The sequence below is a fragment of the Panthera tigris genome, chromosome D2 (assembly GCF_018350195.1).
Source record: "Panthera tigris isolate Pti1 chromosome D2, P.tigris_Pti1_mat1.1, whole genome shotgun sequence".
Classification (NCBI taxonomy): Eukaryota; Metazoa; Chordata; class Mammalia; order Carnivora; family Felidae; genus Panthera; species Panthera tigris.
Window position 1 is genome coordinate 45,337,260 of NC_056670.1, and position 19,986 is coordinate 45,357,245.

Consider the following 19,986-nt stretch of genomic DNA (forward strand, 5'->3'; position numbering starts at 1 on the left):
GTCAAACTTTCATTCTTCACAGATGACATGATACTCTATGTGGAAAACTCGAAAGACTCCACCAAAAAACTGCTAGAGCTGATATATGAACTTAGCAAAGTCACAGGATATAAAATCAACATTCAGAAATCGGCTGCATTTCTATACACCAACAATGGAGCAGCAGAAAGAGAAATCAAGGAATTGATCCTATTTACAATTGCACCAAAAACCATTAAATACCTAAGAATAAACCTAACCAAAGAGGTGAACAATCTATACACTGAAAACTATAGAAAGCTTATGAAAGAAATTGAAGAAGACACACACACAAAAAAAGGAAAAGATTCCATGCTCCTGGGTAGGAAGAACAAATATTGTTAAAATGTCGATACTACCCAAAACGATCTACACATTCAATGCAATCCCTATCAAAATTACACCAGCGTTCTTCACAGAGCTACAACAATTCTAAAATCTGTATGGAACCAGAAAAGACCCCAAATAGCAAAAGTAATGTTGAAAAAAGAAAACCAAAGCTGGAGGCATCACAATTCCAGACCTCATACTGTATTACAAAGCTGTAATCATCAAGATAGTATGGTACTGGCACAGAAACAGACACATAGATCAATGGAACAGAATAGAAAACCCAGAAATGTGCCCACAAACATATGGCCAACTAATCTTTGACAAAGCAGGAAAGAATATCTAATGGAAAGAAGAGTCTCTTCAGCAAATAGTGTTGGGAAAACTGGACAGTGACCTGTAGAAGAATGAACCTGGACCACTTTCTTACACCATATACAAACAATAAACTCAAAATGGATGAAAGACCTAAATGTAAGACAGGAAACCATCAAAATCCTAGAAGAGAAAACAGGCAACAACCCTTTTGACCTTGGCCACAGCAACTTCCTACTAGACATATCTCCAGGAGCAAAGGAAACAAAGGCAAAAATGAACTATCAGGACCTCATCAAGAGAAAAAGCTTCTGCACAGGAAAGGAAACAATCAACAAAACTAAAAGGCAACTGATGGAATGGGAGAAGATACTTGCAAATGACATATCGGATAAAGGGTTAGTATCCAAAATCTATAAAGAACTTATCAAACTCAACACCCAAGGGGCACCTGGGTGGCTCAATCGGTTAAACATCCAAATTCAGCTCGGGTCATGATCTCGCGGTTCATGAGTTCAAGCCCTGCGTTGGGCTCTGTGATGACAACTCAGAGCTTGGAGACTACTTCAGATTCTGTGTGTCTTTCTCTCTCTTCCCCTTCCCCACTCGTGCTCTATCTCTGCCTCTCAAAAATAAATAAATGTTAAAAAATTAAAAAAAAACTCAACATCCCCCAAAAAATAATCCAGTGGAGAAATGGGCAGAAGATAGGAACAGACACACTTTCCCAAAGAAGACATCCAGATGGCTAAGAGACACATGAAAAGATGCTCAACACCATTCATCATCAGGGAAACACAAATCAAAACAATGATGAGATACCACTTCACACCAGTCAGAATTCCTAAAATTAACAACTCAGGAAATAACAGATATTAGAGAGGATGTGGAGAAAGGGGAACACTTTTGCACTACTGGTGGGAAGGCAAACTGATTCAGCCACTCTGGAAAACAATATAGATACTCCTCAAAAAATTAAAAATAAAGCAACCCTATGACTCAGCAATTGCACTACTAGGTATTTATCCATAGGATACCAAAAGGCTGACTCAAAGGTGCACCTGCACCCCTATGTTTAAAGCAACCCTATCAACAACAGCCAGATTATGGAAAGAGCCCAAATGTCCATTGACTGACAAATGGATAAAGAAAATATTATACACATACACACACACACACACACACACACACACACACACACACACACACAATGGAATATTACTCAGCAATCAAAAAGAATGAAATCTCATTTGCCACAATGTGGATAGAACTAGAATGTATTATGCTAAGTGAAATAATATGTAAGTGACGAATCACTAAATTCTACTACTGAAACCATTATTACACTATATGTTAACTAACTTTGATTTACATAAAATTTTTTTTAAAAAAGAGAAAAAAGCTGTGTATACATATATACATACAATGGAATATTACTCAGCCATCAAAAGTAAAGAATCTTGCCACCTGGATGGAGATGCAGTGTGTTTGTTATGCTAAGCAAAATAAATCAGTCAGGGAAAGATAAATACAATAGAATACCACTCATATTGTGGAATTTAAGAAGCAAAACAGATGAACATATTGGATGGGGGAAAAAAGAGGGAAACAAATCATAAGGCTCTCATTACAAAAGAAAATAAACTGAGGGTTGATGGAGGGAAGTGGGTGGGGGATGGGCTAAATGGATGACGGGTATTAAGGAGGGCACTTGTCATTATATGTATGTTGTATGTTTATGTCATATATTGAACATTGTGTGTTATATGTAAGTGATGAATCACTAAATTCTACCACTAAAAACAATATTACAGTGTATTTTAACTAACTAGAATTCCAATATAAATTGGAAAAAAATAGAAACCCTTTTCAACCTCCTATCTCAAACAGACTTTTCAAATACTAGCCATACCCATTTTCTGTTCCTTTCCAGCTTCTTACTACTCCGTTTACTTGTTGTGCTTTCATTCATAGCCCCATTTAACAAAAGCCTCCTAATTTGACTTCTGGTTCTAATCTCTGATGTCTAAAGACAACTGTTCCTAAATTCAAATTTAATTATGCCTGCCCATCACCTTCAAGATAAACCCAGGCTCCTTACATAAGTTTAAGACACTGGCAATCTGGCCCCAGCCAATCTGTTCGTCATCCCTACTAATCTCCTTTATGTATCTTATGTTTTAATCTTAACAAAAAAAATGCCTTCTTCTTTTGCTTCTGGAAGATATTTAAAGTTTCTTACTCTTTCTCCTTCTCATCTTTTTTAAGATTACTGTAAATATCTAATTGCTCCCCACTTCTTGCCACCTATCATCCACCTGGCGACCAGCAATCCTCTTTTTCTAGATAAACAGACAGACAGACATATGCATGGATACAGCAAAAAAAAAGTCCCTGTACTTTCTTTTCATTCCAACAAATGGACTAAAATATGTACTCCTTGATCTCACATATATCAACTTCCTTCACACTCTGGCCCACCTTACGTTTGGCTGTACCTCTTACCTTCTCAAGCTTCCTGGCATTCCAATTCACATGTACCCTACAACTCTTGACACATAACATTAATCACCATTAATAAGATATTTTCACAACTTCTTACCTTTGCTCAAACCTCTTCCTCCAGCTTGACATTTTCTTCCTTTCCTTTTCTTTTTTATTTTTTTTTTTAACTTTTATTTATTTTTGAGAGACAGAGACAGAGCGCAAGTGGGGAAGGGGCAGAGAGAAAGGGAGACACAGAATCCAACGCAGGCTCCAGGCTCTGAGCTGTCAGCACAGAGCCCGATGTGGGACTCAAACCCACAAACTGTGAGATCATGACCTAAGTCGAAGTTGGACGCTTAACCGACTGAGCCACCCAGGCACCCCATCTTCCCTTCCTTTTCACCTGCTAGATTTCTACTTATTTAAGGTCCTAAATCCAACCTATGTATCTTTTCTTCAAAGAAGCTGGTGAAGCCCCCTATACATATTTATCTGTCTTCTATATTCACAATCCTTGGACATTGACTCTATAGTAGTATTTACTACATTGTACTTAAATTTGTCTTTTACATATCTGTTTCCTTAATTAAACTATAAACTAGGGGTGCCTGGGTGGCTCAGTCAGTTAAGGATTTGACTTTGCCTCAGGTCATTATCTTATGGTTCACAGGTTTGAGCCCCGCATCGGGCTCTGTGCTGACAGCTCAGAGCCTGGAGCCTGCCTCAGATTCCATGTCTCCCTCTCTCTCTGCCCCTCCCCTGTTTTCACTCTGTATCTCTTTCAAAAATAAATAAACATTAAAAACAATTTTTAAAAACCTATAAAGGGCAAGAGCTGTGTAATATTTTGCAGTTGTTTACAGTGTTTAGTATATAATCAGTATCTAGTAAATTAATATAAACTATTAGATTATAATAGTATCTCAAAATGCCTTTTGAATTATTATTTGTTCACCTAACGCACTTTTGAAAGTTATATATGCAAGTTACCTATTATACACATTATTATGCAGTGCTATGCCACTAATATTAGTTATAAATCTCTAAGGAAATATGGCTCACTAAAATGTTCTCTTATTTGACATGATTTTGCATGTAACACCTAAATGTGAACAGTTTATAAAGATGAATATTATTTTTGTTTTGTTTTTCTAATGGAAATTTACTTTTCTTTTGGTTCCTTAAATTCTTTCATATATAGTACCAAAAATTCACCATGCTAACAATTCTATTGTTTCCAGCACATTATTTTCTTTCTGGAACCAAATATCATTTCTAGTAAAATTTAGTTGTGTACTGAGCTTTACCTTACTTCAAGTACACTGTCCTCTCCAAAGTTCCAAACACCATGACTCTGGAAACGTACAATTGTTGAGATGACAGAGAAATTACATTCTTTAGGGATATCTTTTTCATCTGTTAATACTATATTTATGAGATCATAAATACATCGTATTTCTAGCCAAATCAGGCTGTACTTACTACAAAGAGCTGTATCTTGAAAAACTAACCAAACATTTGAAGGCCATTATTCACTGTCTCCACTGAGAGAGCTAGCTATGAATATGAATAGAAAACTCACTAAATAAGCACATTATACCTTTCTGTAGCATCTTTTAAAATATCCTCATAATCATTTTGGGAACTCTGAGGAGAGAATTTTACCTCCTCTGAGCTATCTTCCTTTGCCAAAACCTACAGGAATAAGAAAGGAAAGAAAATTATGGCTATGATTTTAGGAATGTATAGTTTAAAAGAAATATGATTTCTATAGATTTTTTATTTTTTAATGTTTATTTATTTTTGAGAGAGAGAGAGAAAGCACAGGGGAGGGGCAGAGAGAGGGGGAGACAGAGAATGTGAAGTAGGCTCCACACTATCAGTGCAAAGCCCAACATGGGGCTCGAACTCACAAACCACGAGATCATGACTTGAGCCAATGTCGGACACATAACCAACTGAGCCACCCAGGCACCCCCGATTTCTATAGCTTATTAAGAAGAGTGCTAAGGTATTTAATAACAGAATTAAGACCACAATCACAGTTTGATTTCTATTCCTATAAAATCACTTGAAATGTATTTCTCCCTATTAAATATTTTCCAAACTGTAAAAATAGAGTATAAAGTACTATGCACACACAAATGATTTTTACTGAGTCACCCAAGTTATTTTACAGAGGTTGATAAAAATAAGCTTCATTTGTGATAAGAAAAAAAAAGACTATCACTGTAGCCCAGTGAAGATTCTTATAATGAATGCTTATCACATTTAGTTTACATACAAAATTCTTAGCACTATATTTATCTTTATTTTAATACTTATATAATCTAATCCAGTAATTAATTCTAACTATGTTTCTGCCATGAGATTTTCTTCTGCCCCCTAGACTTTTTTCCACTGTGTTGCATTCACAGAGTCCTGTATACTAAAAAAATAATAATAACAAAAAAAATGAGAGTAGAGGGGAAAAATCACATTAAATTAAAAATTCAATCAATATTTTAGCCCTCAATTCTGTTTCAATTAATCCATTCATTTGACAATTATTTTCTGAGGACCCAGTATGCACAGATAGTGGTCTAAGTGCTATGGATAAAACAGTGAACAAGAGAGGTATGTGTTCTGCCCTTGCAGAGCATATATACTCTCATGGGGAGAAAGAAAACACACAAGCAAACATATACAAATTACAGCTGGTGGTGTTACTGCAGTAACAGAGTATGCTGATACGTAACTGCCATGTACCTAAAAGGCAAAAGGAAGGGCTAAGCAAAGAGACAGGGAAGCATCCTGAGTGAAAGAAACAGCAGATCCCAGGTCCAGGCAGAGCCTCTGGCCTCTGCCTAACTGACCACCCTCACCTCATGCCTATTTCTCATGCAGCATCTCAAGTCACAGCCTATATACCATGTCTTTTCATCTTTTCTCAAGTATCTTTGACGACTCTGATTGTGTAAAACTTATTAATCTTTCCCCGCTCGCAAGTATGTGTGTGTGTGTGCGTGTGCATGTGCGTGTGTGTTTTGCTTATTCCATGAATTTTTTTAGACCTGGAATACCTATTGTGGGCATATATACAGCCATCATTCCAGAACATGGACTCAAACACAATCAATATTAGAAACAAGCATGTTAATGGAAAGATGTAAACAATTACCCAACACTGTTCTTACCAAGCATATTCATTTGGTTGAACAAATCAAAACATATAAGTTATTAGGTTTTTAATCTAATATGAATAAGGATTGCTTGAAATTAAAGTTAACTCATATTTTAGCAGTAGTTTTCTAAATATAGTAAATTCTAGTGGATTAGCTAATTGTCATTTTGAATAATACATAAAACATAAAAAGTCTTTCCTTGTGGTGACACAAGTATAGCACAACATACAGAGTTGTTGAGTCATTATGTTGGACACCAAAAACTAATGTAATACTGTGTGTCAACTGTACTTAAATAAAAATAGGTAGATAAATAAATAAAAATTGAAATAAAAAGATAAAAAAAGTCTTTCCCTATGCAAGAAAACCATCTACTCTCAAATACTTTTCCAAAATTTTTTAACATTTGCTTTTAATATTTGGGGACTTAATTCACCTAGAAACAATTTCGATGTGAAGTGTTCCTCACCCACTCTGCGCAACCACCAACAATGATCTTGCGTTCAACTGGACATTCACAAGATCCAGTAGGCCACACCTGGTACCAGATGAGCTTTGCAGAGGATACGGTGGAAAACCACAACATGTGAGCAGGACAGTCTTAGGCTTGCCCTCATTAAGAGTCCTAGCAGCATTCTAGTGTAAGCTCAGGTGTGAAGCAATGGGTGGGTGGGTACCTAAGTCCCCCTCCTTAGAAACCTCAAACAGCACAGGAACCCATATCTCTTGTAAGAATGCATGAACCTAACCTAGGGCTCACTGCAAGGGGATTCCCACATTCATGCCATTAGTACTCTCATTAAGACATTTATTGTCCTAGTCATAATCCTCCCAGTCTGGGGATCATTTTTATCATAGCCAATGCCACCTGGTAATACAGCTGATCGTCCACTTTCACCAGGTTTCCAGAGAAACAGGGTGCTAGAAGGCTAACACAAGATCATTTTCTCGTTGCGAAAAAGAAAAGGTTAATTCATCTTTACTCACAGGCAATAATGTCATTTTATTTTTCATGTTGGAATAACCAATTATACCAGCACCATTAATTGAGCACACCATTCTAGAAATCTACAATGTCACATGAAAAGTTCCCATATGTGTATAGGTCTTTTCTAGAATTTCTATGCAGTTTCATGGGTCTTATTTGCCACTTCCTATACTGTTTTCACATTTCTTTAATTCCTACAGCGTTCTAATAGGCCTTGACACTCTGCAGTGCCAATGGCCCCCTCCACCACATATATACTCTTGCTTTCTTTCCTAATACTGTCTTGCCTATTCTTGACCTTCTGTTCTCCCAAAAGCTTTTTGATCAGTTGATCAAACCTCAAATATACACTAACAAAACAAAACTTTGGAATTTTTACTGAAATTAAGTTAAATTCATTTCTTATTTAAATTAGAGATAACTGTTTTCTTTATTATATTAACTCCTCTTATCCATTAATATGATACAGCTATACATCAAAATACTTTTAAATATTCTCAGGAAAGGCAATTCATACCATTTATTAAATTGACTCCCACATACTTTATAGCTGTAAATATAACAGTATAATCCATTATGGTAGATAATTTGTACTTAATATTTGGTATACATTTGCTAACTACTGCATAATGAGAAAATCACGTTTTTATATACTGTAATTTTATACTTATTTTATTATAAATATTTTAAATTTCCATTATGATTTCTTCTTTGACCCACAAGTTTTGAGTATGTCTTTAAATTCCAAATGCATATTTTTTCTATTTGTGGTTGATTTCTAAGTGAATTTCTTTATGTCAGACATCACAGTCAGCGCTATAAACTTAAATATATAGTATTATTTGAAATTTGTTAAGATATATTTTGATTTGGTACATAGTAAATTTTTATAAATGGTCCATGTATGCTTGAAAAGAATATGGGTTCTCTAGCTTCTGGATGCAAGTTCTATATATATGTTCATTATATATATCTTGCTAAATTTTTTTGTTACTTCTCTGCTCTTAACTATTATCTATTCTATTAATAAAGATATATTTTTAAACGGTCTACTCTCATAGTGAAATTATCAATTCTTACTTGTAATTCTGATTTACATATTCTGGTGCTTATAAATTTAGAATTTTATATCCTCCTTGTGAACTAAACCTTCCCGTATTATATAGTGACCTCTAAAGCCTAATGTTTTTTGCTTTGAAGTTCATTTGTCTGACATTACTATAGCTACATTACCTCTCTTTTGTTAGTGTTGTTCTGTGTATCAGGGGGAAAATGTTCCCCAAAGATTCCTTCTCATTAACCTATACAGATGACCAACGAATTAAATGAGTTCTACAGAGTTGGCTTAGTCCTGAAAGCTAGTTTATCAATGCTAATTGGTAAAACAAATCCCTAAGCATCAATTTCAGGATAATTAAAACAGGAATGTGAGGATGGAGAAAAAGGAGAACAATACTATTGCACCAACACAGTCCCTCTCTTCTTCCAACAAGACATGTTTAAAAAGCCATTTTCTTAGCACTTGCTCACTGAGGAAAAATGACATCACCTGAGTAAGAATTCCTACCATAATTTAAACCTGAGACATATTTCAAGTCACACTTCAAAATCAACTTGATTACATTTATCCAAGAAGCGAACTGTTTTAGATGGCTGCAATTCAAATTAAAGGCTCACTTAGGACTCTAATACATCTTTGATTGAATGAAATGTGATTTGGCCAGCAACGCCAAGAAGGTACAAGGAGAAATATACTAAATTACCAAGATGTCAGGTCTTTTCAGAGATTGCTCACTGAATCAAATTTGTGTCAAATTAAAGAAAGGGCTAGATAAATTTTTACGAGGAGCCTAAGTTGGGTTTTTTGCACTGCATACGCCAAGGACATATGAGGACAAAGTGAAAGCAGTAATACTAGGAGACAGGAGCCTGGTTTCTAGTCTTTTCTCTGTGGTTGAAGAGCTGTATGATCACAGACAAATCATTTTAGCTCTCCAGGACTTAGGTTCTTCATGTCTAAAATGATTGTTGGAATAAAAATGATTTGACCTAGCTTCCAAATACAATCATCTATGAGTCTAGATAATTCCTACAGACAGCATCATAACTCAAAGGGCATCAAGTGGCTGTAACATCAAATTAATTCATGAAATGTTAAAAGCAAATTCTGGTAAAATCAGCTGGTTTTCCCAACATACTCTAAAAACCATCCAGAAATGATTGCTAAGATACTCTTTTCTAAAATGAAACTTTAAAGGATATCAAAACTTATCCTAGATATGTCAAGCCATAAAATATGGGGGTAAAAAAAAAACAATAAAATGTATTTAGTTCTAGAAGGGAGTCAAGCATGGTTATAAAAACGATCTACTTGGGACATTCTATGAAGGTGCTCATTTTGAAATTATCAGTCCTTCAAGTAGAAAATCCTTCTGATCAGAGAAGAGTATCAACAATGGAGCTGAGAGCCCAGCAGTACACTAAAAATTGGAGACTGCCAGTCAGATATGTGATCGTGGGTGGCCCTGATGCAGCCACCTTACATGTCACAGAGGAACGCACAGATTCTTACAAGAGAGAACAATCAAACCATAGCACTGTTTTTCAAAGCAGCATGACTGTCAGCCCTTGGGTGGGGATGGCAACCAAACTGGAAAGTTAGGACAGCAATGTCTGTTCTTGGTACTTATTTTTATCTCTAATAATGCTGCAACTTACAGAATGTGAGTATGAGGACAGCAACATGGTAGAAGTCCCAAAGTTCCAGTAGATAAAAAAAACTGCAAGCCACCCACACGATGACAATGCATTTCGCTTTTTGTGCTTTAATCCTTGCAGTTAACCTCCACAAGGGAGGAGACACATGTCAAGGTGAGAGTTTTTGCCCCAGATTTTTCCCAACTCTCTACCTTTCCATGGTTTGGAGATACTGCACCATGTCTCTATCAATTAAAAATTCCATCATCAATATACCTAAAAGTGCTTCAAATTTTATGTGAAATTTATTTTGTATCTCTATCAGTAGCACAAAATGAAGTAGATGCCAAAATAAGTAAACTTTCCAGAATAGTATCAAAGGTTTTTTTTTTCTTTAGAGTCACAAAGAGTTGCACTCTTTCAAATAGATATTTGGGTCATCTTCAACACCAGAATGAAATGGAACTGAGAATTATTATGCTGAGGAGAACAAAATAGACACCTATTCCTTAGAGGGCTTACTCAGTGATTTAGGCATTAGTCACAATCAATTAGCAGAGATTCCCTCGTCTAGTTTTACCTCACGAGTCACTGATCTAGGTGTCTGACTTGATGAAGGCAAACTCTCCCAGGAAATCACGTCTTTCAAATTAGAGTCCTCTCCCTCCATATCTTTTCCTGAACAAAGAGAAGGGAAGAATTGATCAAATGCAAAGGGCTACACAGAGAAAGGGTGTGCCTTAATGAGAAAAGCCAAGCTACATAAGGGGAATTTACTTTCTTGTTGTAGAGTCATCTCATCTTTATCTCCTGTATTAATCACTTTTCTCCCTGCGTTAAAAAAATAACAGAGCAAACATGATCCTTCTTCTAGGATTATTCTCAGTTAATTTAAGTTAATTTTTGAGCGGTCCCTTTGTTCCAACTTCCATATTATTTAAGAAAGTACTCTTCAGATAAATCCTAAATATACACAACTTACAGAACATATGTACTAGGTATTACAGAATATAATTCTTTCTTCAGGGTCTACTTCTGGGATAAAGAGCAGCGTGTTACATATTCCTCACTTTGACTTCTTGAATTATTAATCATAAATAAATAAGCAAAATGTTAATGTATATAAAAAATCATTTCAGGCTTTATTGAAGAATATAATATGAATCCTCCCTAGGAAACTCTGTGCTGGTTTTATTGTAGGAGCATTGTTAATTACTCTCTTTCACTGAACAGAGTATTTCAGAGAGGAACAAAAGGAAATATTTTTCTCTGATCTTAGAACTAAGATTTCAGAGTACTGTCCCCCATATCATAGCAGCCATAAATATTATGATTTAGAAATTTTGTGACATGGCTATTATAAAATCAGTAGTATAAAATATAGTAAAAAATATAGTAAACAAGTACTTTGTAACAAAAAGTGCACTTGTGAATGTGTTAAAAAGAAAACCAAATAGAAATTGTGAACTATTAAAACACATGAGTTGATTTTATATACATATACATATGTATATATATATATATGTATCTATCTTAAGAAACATCAATGAAAAAACAACATATCAAAACTAATGTGAAAGTTAGCTAAAGCAGTGTTTAAAGGGGAAATGTACAGTTTTAAATACATTTATAACTAAAACAGAAAAACTGACAAATATTAGGTTTATATGTAATCATAAAGGCTAAGAAAAACTGAGGAAATCTCCAAAAAAAGTAGAAAGTAAGACATCATCAAGAAATACAGCAAATAGAAAATAATTTAAAACAATAGAACAATCAACAAAATCAAAGACTTGAAAAAAAGACTTAAAAATATGCAAACTTCTTTCACTACTCAATTTAATTAACATTAAGAAGGAAAAAGGGCACAGCCACAGACCCAACTATCACTTTTATTTATTTATTTGTTTGTTTGTTTATTTTTGACACAGACAGAGCGTGAGCAGGGTAGGGGCAGTGGGAGAGACAGAGAGAGACAGAATCCAAAGCAGGCTCCAGGCTCTGAGCTGTCAGCACAGAGCCGGACTCGGGGCTCAAACCCACGAACTGGGAGATCATGACCTGACCTGAAGTCAGATGTTTAACTGACTGAGCCACCCAGGCACCCCCCAACTATCACTTTTAGAACTAAATCCTTTTGGGGTGCCTGGGTGGCTGTCAGTTAAGTGGTTAAGTGTCAACTCTTTGATTTCTGCTCAGGTCATGATCTCACAGTTCCTGGGATTGAGCTTAGCATCTGGCTCAAGGAGCATCTGACAGCAAGGAGCCTGCTTGGGATCCTCTCTCTCCTTTGCTCTCTGCCCCCACCCCCACTCACACACATTCTCTATCTCTCAGGATGAATAAATAAACTTTAAAAAGAAACTTAAAAGAAGTAAGTATCTTTAGACAAATTTGATGAAATGGAAACTTTTATAGAGAATTATAAACCATCAAAATCTACTCAAGAATGTGTAGAAAGCAGGAATAATATAATAGCCAGTTTAAAAGTTCAATAATTAAAAAATCTCATCCCCAGGAGGTAAAAGGCATCTGGAGCCAGAGAGGCTTCCAGATGAAATTTTATCAAGCTTTCAATGAACAAAATATCTTTCTTATACTAATTATTTTAGAGATTTTTTTAAAGTTACCAAATTTATACTAAAAGGTTAAGAAAATTCTCACATAAAAACAAAATATGTAAAATACAAGTAAGAAAAATCATAAGCCAAATTCAAAAATGGACATAGATGCAAAAATCCTAAGTAAAATATTAGTAAAAAGTGCAATGAAAGAAATGTGTAGATTTAAGTAACATTTATCAAAAAAATTCAACGTATGCTCAATATCATACAAATCTATCAATGTAAATGGGTACATAACAAATGTTAACTAAAGGACAGAAATCACAGTATCATCTGAACATATAACAAAAAATCATTTGAAAAATTCAGTAGTCTTTCAAGGGAGAAATAGAAGGGAACTTCTTTAATAGAAAAGGTTATCTATTCAAAATATTGAGCCAACATTATACTTAATGGTGAAACTTTAGACATATTCTCATTGTTTAAGGAAAACATAAAAATGCCTGCTACTACTACCCTTATTTAACACTGAATAATATATGGGGTCCAAGCACTAAAACAAAAGAAGAAAGGGGAAAAAAAACCTTAGGGATCAGAAACAAAGCAAGTAAATCATATATATATAAATACTGTAATTGTCTTACACAGAAAATTAAAGAGACTCTATAGTCAAACACTAGAAATAAGAAAGTTTGACAGGATAGCTGATAATAAATTAGAAACATTCCATAAACCAACAATAACCAACTAGACATTGCAACAAAAGAAAATGTATCATTCACAATAGAAATAAAAATATAAGGTAACTAGAAATAAACCAAAAATATATAGTAAAAATTGCAAACATTTTATTGAAGTGTAAAAAAAAATACAATTACTAATGAACCCATATTCATATAGAAGAAAACCCAGTATCATAATAATGATAAGAATCCTTTAAACTAATTCACAGATTCAATGTAAATCCAATCAAAATTCAAGTAGAATGTGTGTGTGTGTGTGTGTGTGTGTGTGTGTGTGTGCGCGCGCGCACGCGCGCGCGCTCTGTATGTAGACAAACTAGAGAATACAAGTCTAAGAACAGCAAAGACAACTTGGACAAGGAGAACAGTTTGGGGGCATTTGCCCTATCAGATACCAATACTCATTATAAGCTAAAGTAATCAACAATGTGAATTAATGTAAGAATAGAAAAACAGATGAAGAAAAGAGAACAGGGATTCAAAAACAGACACAGGCACATGAGAGCCTTTGCCATTTGATAGTGGTGGCACTGCCGACCAGTAGGGAAAACACTAAAACAAATGGGGTTGGGGAACTGGCTTTCCCACCAGAAAAAAAAAAAAAAAAAAAAAAAGATTATATCCCTATCTCAGAGCATGATAAGATCAAAGATCAAAATATACAAGATAAAATAAAAGAGGCTATTTTTATTATCTCAGCATAGGAATAGATTTTTGAATTACAAAAACACAACTTATAGAAGAAAATATTGATAAATCTGAATATTCAATAAAAAATACTGTCAACAGGGGTACACCTGGCTGGCTCAGTCAAAAGAGCATCTGACTCTTGATCTCAGGGTTGTGTATTCAAGCCCCATCTTGGGTGTAGAGATTACTTAAAAATAAATTCTTAAAAAAACAAAAATAAAATATACTGTCAACAAAGCTTTAAAAATGCATTCACCAGGAAGAAGGGATATAAAGGATATATATCTAGGATACATATAGAATTCTTGAAATTCAATAGGAAGACAAGCCAATAGAAAATAACGAGTAAAGTATATTAAACTAGCAGATACTCTTAGTTGGAAGTAACAAGCAACCTCTGCTGATTTGAGAATAAATAAAATTCATTGCATGTCCTCTGGACAACTCCTCTAACCACCAAAAAAGCTGAGCAAAAAGTCATTGGTCTCCTGAATGCTGAGGGTGCACATTTAACACTCCTGATACTGAATGCTAAAACTGCACCATACTAAAAATCACTGAATATATATGTGTAGAATTATATCTGGACTTTTTACTTGGTTCCATTGATTCATACTTCTGTCCTTATGCTAGTGTCATGGTATCTTAATTATTACAGCTCTGTAAGATGTCTAGAAATCAAGTGGTTTAAGTCTTTCAATGTTGTTCTTTTTCAAAACTGTTGCTATTCTTAAAGCATTTTTTAAAGTTTATTTATTTTTATTTTGAGAGACACAGAGACAGCGAGAATGGTGGAGGGGCAGAAAGAGAGGGACAGAGAGAATCCCAAGCAGGCTCTGTGCTACCAGCAGAGAGTCCAATGCAGGGCTCAAACCCACAAACCGTGAGATCATGACCTGAGCCGAAACCAAGAGTTGGATGCCTAACCAACTGAGCCACCCAGGTGCCCCCAAAATTGTTGCTATTATTTTTTGGGGGTAATTTAATGGTAATTAATTACAAAAAGTAATTCTGAAATAGCATGGAAAGAAAAAGAAAATCCTTATGTCACATCATTTTAAAAAAAAGAAATGAAATAAATCAGAGATCTAAATCTAAAAACTAAACTGTAAATTTTAGAAATAAACAGGAGAGAATGTGATTTACAATTATGCAAATGTCTTAGTACACAAAAAACATGAAAGGTAAAAGAAAAACTGATAAATTAAATTTCATCAAAATTCACTGTTTAATAATTTCTCAGAAGGTTTCTCTTGATTTATTACAATCAGTAAATTTCCAAGTGTCATATATCATACCTTAATTTCACCTCTTTGATCCCAGTTCATTCATGCGGCTCATGATTTTGCTCAAGTTCCCTAATCTCTCTATGCTTCAGGCTCATCATCTATAGAACAGAAATGCTAACAGTGCCTGTGTCATAAGGATGTTATAATGATGGAGGGAGTTAAGATGGCAGAAAAGTAGGGGAACTGGGATTTTCCTCGTCCCTCAAACACAACCGTATCGAGGTCAGATCACTTGGAACATCCAAGAAATCAATCTGCAGAGTGGCAGAATGATCTCTACAGTTGGAGGGAGACAGCTTGGCAGGATCGAGGTGTGTGTATGTGACTTGGGGGAGATAAAACAGCATAGGCACGAAGGGGAGGGAACCCCTTCTGTGGAGAGACAAAAGGGACAGAAAGAGGGGTTGTGAAAGGGTGGTATGGAGTTAGCACAAGAGGAAAACGTCTCTGGACCACAGACTGAGGAATGAGAAATACAGAGAGTGCCAGTTTTTCTTTTTTGCAAACAGCCTTAGGCGCTAAAACTTAGAGGTTCGAGTGCACAACCTTCTCTGGAGTGAATCCAGGAGCCTTGGCATACGCTCCTGGGGAGGAGCAAAGAGGCCCTGGAGTGCATAATGTGGTACAGCAATCTCAGAGGTGCACTGAGAGAGAACGGTCCCTTTCTCGGACTCTGGGAAGAGGGTTTATTGTGTACCCAAGGACAAAAGACCCTGCAGGCGCCAGCCAAAGGCCTTTTATCAGCAGGTGGAAAGGCTCTACTCTGGAACAGGGGAGAGGAGACACACCAAGCTGGGTCCTTTAAGGCTTCGGGTTTTGAATCCCAGAGAATCAAAGATATTTATGTCCTAACGTGGAGGCACCCAAATATATAAATCAATTAATCACAAACATAAGCAAACTTATTGATAATAATACCATGATTGTAGGAGACCGTAATACTCCACTTACAACAATGGACAGATAATCTAGGCAGAAACTCAGTAAGGAAACAACAGCTCTGAATGACACATTGGACCACATGGACTTAACAGATACATTCAGAATATTTTATCCTAAAGCAGCAGAATACACATTCTTCTCAAGTGCACATGGAACATTCAACAAAATAGATCACATATTGGGTCACAAAACAGCCTTCAACAGGTACAAAAAGACTAAGATCATACCATGCATATTTTCAGATCACAACACTATGAAACTTGAAATCAACCACAAGAAAATATTTGGAAAGCCCTCAAATACATGGAGGTTAAAAAACATCTTATTAAAGAACGAATGGGTTAACCAGGAAATTAAAGGAGAAATTTAAAAATACATGAAAACAAGTGAAAATTAAAACATAACAGTCCAAACCCTTTGAAATGCAGCAAAGGCAGTCCTAAGAGGAAAATACATTGCAATTCAGTACTATCTCAAGAAGCAAGAAAGGTTCTAAATATACTACCTAACCTTACACCTAAAGGTGCTAGAAAAGAAGCAGCAAATCAAGCCCAAAGCCCACAGAAGAAGGGAAATAACAAAGATCAGAGCAGAAATAAGCAATATAGAATAAAAAAAAATAGTACAAGAGATCAATGAAACTAAAAGCTGATGTTTTGAAAGAATAAACAAAACTGATAAATGCCCATACAGACTTCTCAAAAAGAAAAGACAGAGGACCCAAATAGATAAAATCACGAATGAAAGAGGAGAGATCACAACCAACACCACAGAAATACTAACAATTATTAGAGAATACTATGAAAAATTATATGCCAACAAACTGGACGATCTGGAAAAAAATGGAAAAATTCCTAGACAGTCACACACTACCAAAAATCAAATGGGAAGAAATAGAAAATCTGAACTGACATGTAGCCAGCAAAGAAATTGAATCAGTTATCAAAAAATCTCCCAAGAAGTAAGAATCCTGGGCCAGATGGCTTCCCAGGGGAATTGTGCCAGACATTTAAAGCAGAGTTAACACCTATTCTTCTCAAACTGTTCCAAAAAACAGAAATGGAAGGAAAGCTTCCACACTCATTCTATGAAGTCAGCATTACCTTGATTCCAAAACCAGACATAGGCTCCACTAAAAAGGAGAATTACAGGCCAATATTCCTGATGAACCTGGATACAAAAATTCTCAACAAGATACTAGCAAATCGAATTCAACAGTACATTAAAAGAATTATTCACCATGATCAAGTGTGATTTATTCCTGGGCTGCAGGGCTGGTTTTAATATTTGCAAATCAATTAAGTGCTAAGGTCACATTAATAGAAGAAAGGATAAGAACCATATGATGCTTTCAATAGATGCAGAAAAAGCATTTGACATAAAACAGCATCCTTTCTTGGTAAAAACCCTCAAGAAAGTTGGGATGCAAGGAACATCAGAAAAGCCATATATGAAAGGCCCACAGCCAATATCATCCTCAACAGGGAAAAACTGAGAGCTTTCCCTCCAAGATCAGGAACACGACAGGGATGTCCATTCTCACCACTGTTGCTCAACATAATGTTGGAAGACCTAACCTCAGCAATCAGACAACAAAAAGAAATAAATGGCATCCAAATTGCAAAGAAGTCAAACTTTCACTCTTCACAGATGACATGATACTCTACGTGGAAAACCCGAAAGACTCCACCAAAAAACTATTAGAGCTGATACGTGAATTCAGCAAAGTTGCAGGATATAATAGCAATACACAGAAATTGGTTGCATTTCTATAAACCACATAATGAAACAACAGAAAAAGATATCAAGGAATCCCATGTACAACTGCACCAAAAACCATAAAATACCTAGGAATAATCCTAACCAAAGAGGTAAAAGGTATGTATGCTGAAAAGTATAGAAAGCTGATGAAAGAAACTGAAGAAGGCACAAAGAAATGGAAAAACGTTCCATGCTCATGGATTGAAAGAATAAATATTGTTAAAATGTTGATACTAACTAAAGCAATCTACACATTCAATGCAATCCCTATCAAAATTATACCAGCATTCTTCACAGAGCTACAACAAACAATCCTAAAATTTGTACAGAACCAGAAAATATACAGAATAGCCAAAGTAATGTTGAAAAAGGAAACCAAAGCTGGAGGCATCACAATTCCAGACTTCAAACTGTATTACAAAGCTGTAATTATCAAGACAGTATGGTGTTGGCACAAAAACAGACACATAAATCAATGGAACAGAATAGAGAACCCAGAAATGGACCCATATATGTATGGCCAACTAATCTTTGACAAAGCAGGAAAGAGTATCCAGTGGAAAAAAGACAGTCTCTTTAGCAAATGGGAGAACTGGACAGCAACATGCAGAAGAATGAACCTGGACCACTTTCTTACACCATACACAAAAATAAACTCAAAATGGATCAAAGACCTAAATGTAAGACAGGAAGCCATCAAAATCCTACAGGATAATCCTTCAGCCACCTCTCTGACCAAGGCCACAGAAACTTCTTACTTAGCATGTCTCTGGAGGCAAGGGAAACAAAAGCAAAAAATGAACTACTGGGACCTCATCCAAATTAAAAGCTTCTGCACGGAGAAGGAAACAATCAACATAACTAAAAGGCAACCGACAGAATGGGAGAAGACATTTCCAAATGACATATCAGATAAAGGGCTAGTATCCAAAATCTATAAAAAACTTACTAAACTCAAGACCCAAAAACCAAATAATCTAGTGAAGAAATGGGCAGAAGACATGAATAGACACGTTTTCTTTTTGTTGTCTGATTACTGAGGCTAGGACTTCCAACATTATGTTGAGCGACAGTGGTGAGACGCTTTTCCAGAAGACATGCAGATGGCTAACAGACACATGAAAAGATGCTCACCATCACTCATCATCAGGGAAATACAAATCAAAACCACAATGAGATTCTATACAAATTTTAGGATTGCTTGTTCTAGCTTCTAGAAGAATGCTGGTGCAATTTTGATTGGGATTGCATTGAATGTATTGAATGCATTGAATGCATAGATTGCTTTGGAAACCAATTTGACAATAAATTATATATAAAAAAGACACAACCACAATGAGATACCACTTCACACCTGTCAGAATGGCTAAAATTAACAACTCAGGAAACAACAGATGTTGGAGAAGATGGGGAGAAAGGGGAACCCTTTGTTCTGTTGGTGGGAATGCAAACTGGTACAGCCACTCTAGAAAACATTATGGAGGTTCCTCAAAAAATTAAAGAGAACTACCCTATGATCCAGCAACTGTAGTACTAGGAATTTATCCAGAGGATACAAAAATGCTGATTCAAAGGGGCACATGCACCCAATGTTTATAGCAGCACTATCAACAATACCCAAATTATGGAAAGAGCCCAAATGTCCATCAAATGATGAATGGATTAAGGTGTGGTATACACACACACACACACACACACACACACACACACACACATACAATGGAATACTATTCAGTGATAAATAAGGAATAAAATCTTGCCATTTGCAACAATGTGGATAGAACTGGAGGGTATTATGTTAAGTGAAATAAGTCAGAGCAAGACAGGTATCATACAATTTCACTCATATGTGGAATTTGAGAAACTCAACAGATGAACACAGGGGAAGGGAAGGAAAAATAGAGAAGGAGGCAAACCATAAAAAACTCTTACACACAGAGAACAAACTGAGGGTTGCTGGATGGGAGGGGTGAGGGGTGGGGGGGTGGGCAGGGGCAA

The 19,986-nt window shown here is 35.7% G+C and overlaps 1 protein-coding gene across 9 annotated transcripts in view; it reads right to left on the bottom strand.

Moving 5' to 3' along the window:
* PTPN20 (protein tyrosine phosphatase non-receptor type 20) overlaps positions 1-19,986 on the bottom strand; it is a 117,270-nt gene that overhangs the window by 50,023 nt on the left and 47,261 nt on the right. For all 9 annotated transcript variants that reach the window (XR_006209035.1, XR_006209034.1, XR_006209033.1 and 6 more), the window contains 2 exons: positions 10,580-10,677; positions 4,751-4,845 (listed from right to left, as the gene is read on the bottom strand). Coding sequence is in view for 5 of the 9 variants with exons in the window: in XM_042960266.1 (XP_042816200.1) it covers positions 4,751-4,845; positions 10,580-10,677 (193 nt within the window). In the remaining 4 variants the exon portion in view is untranslated. The remainder of the gene's footprint in view (positions 1-4,750; positions 4,846-10,579; positions 10,678-19,986) is intronic.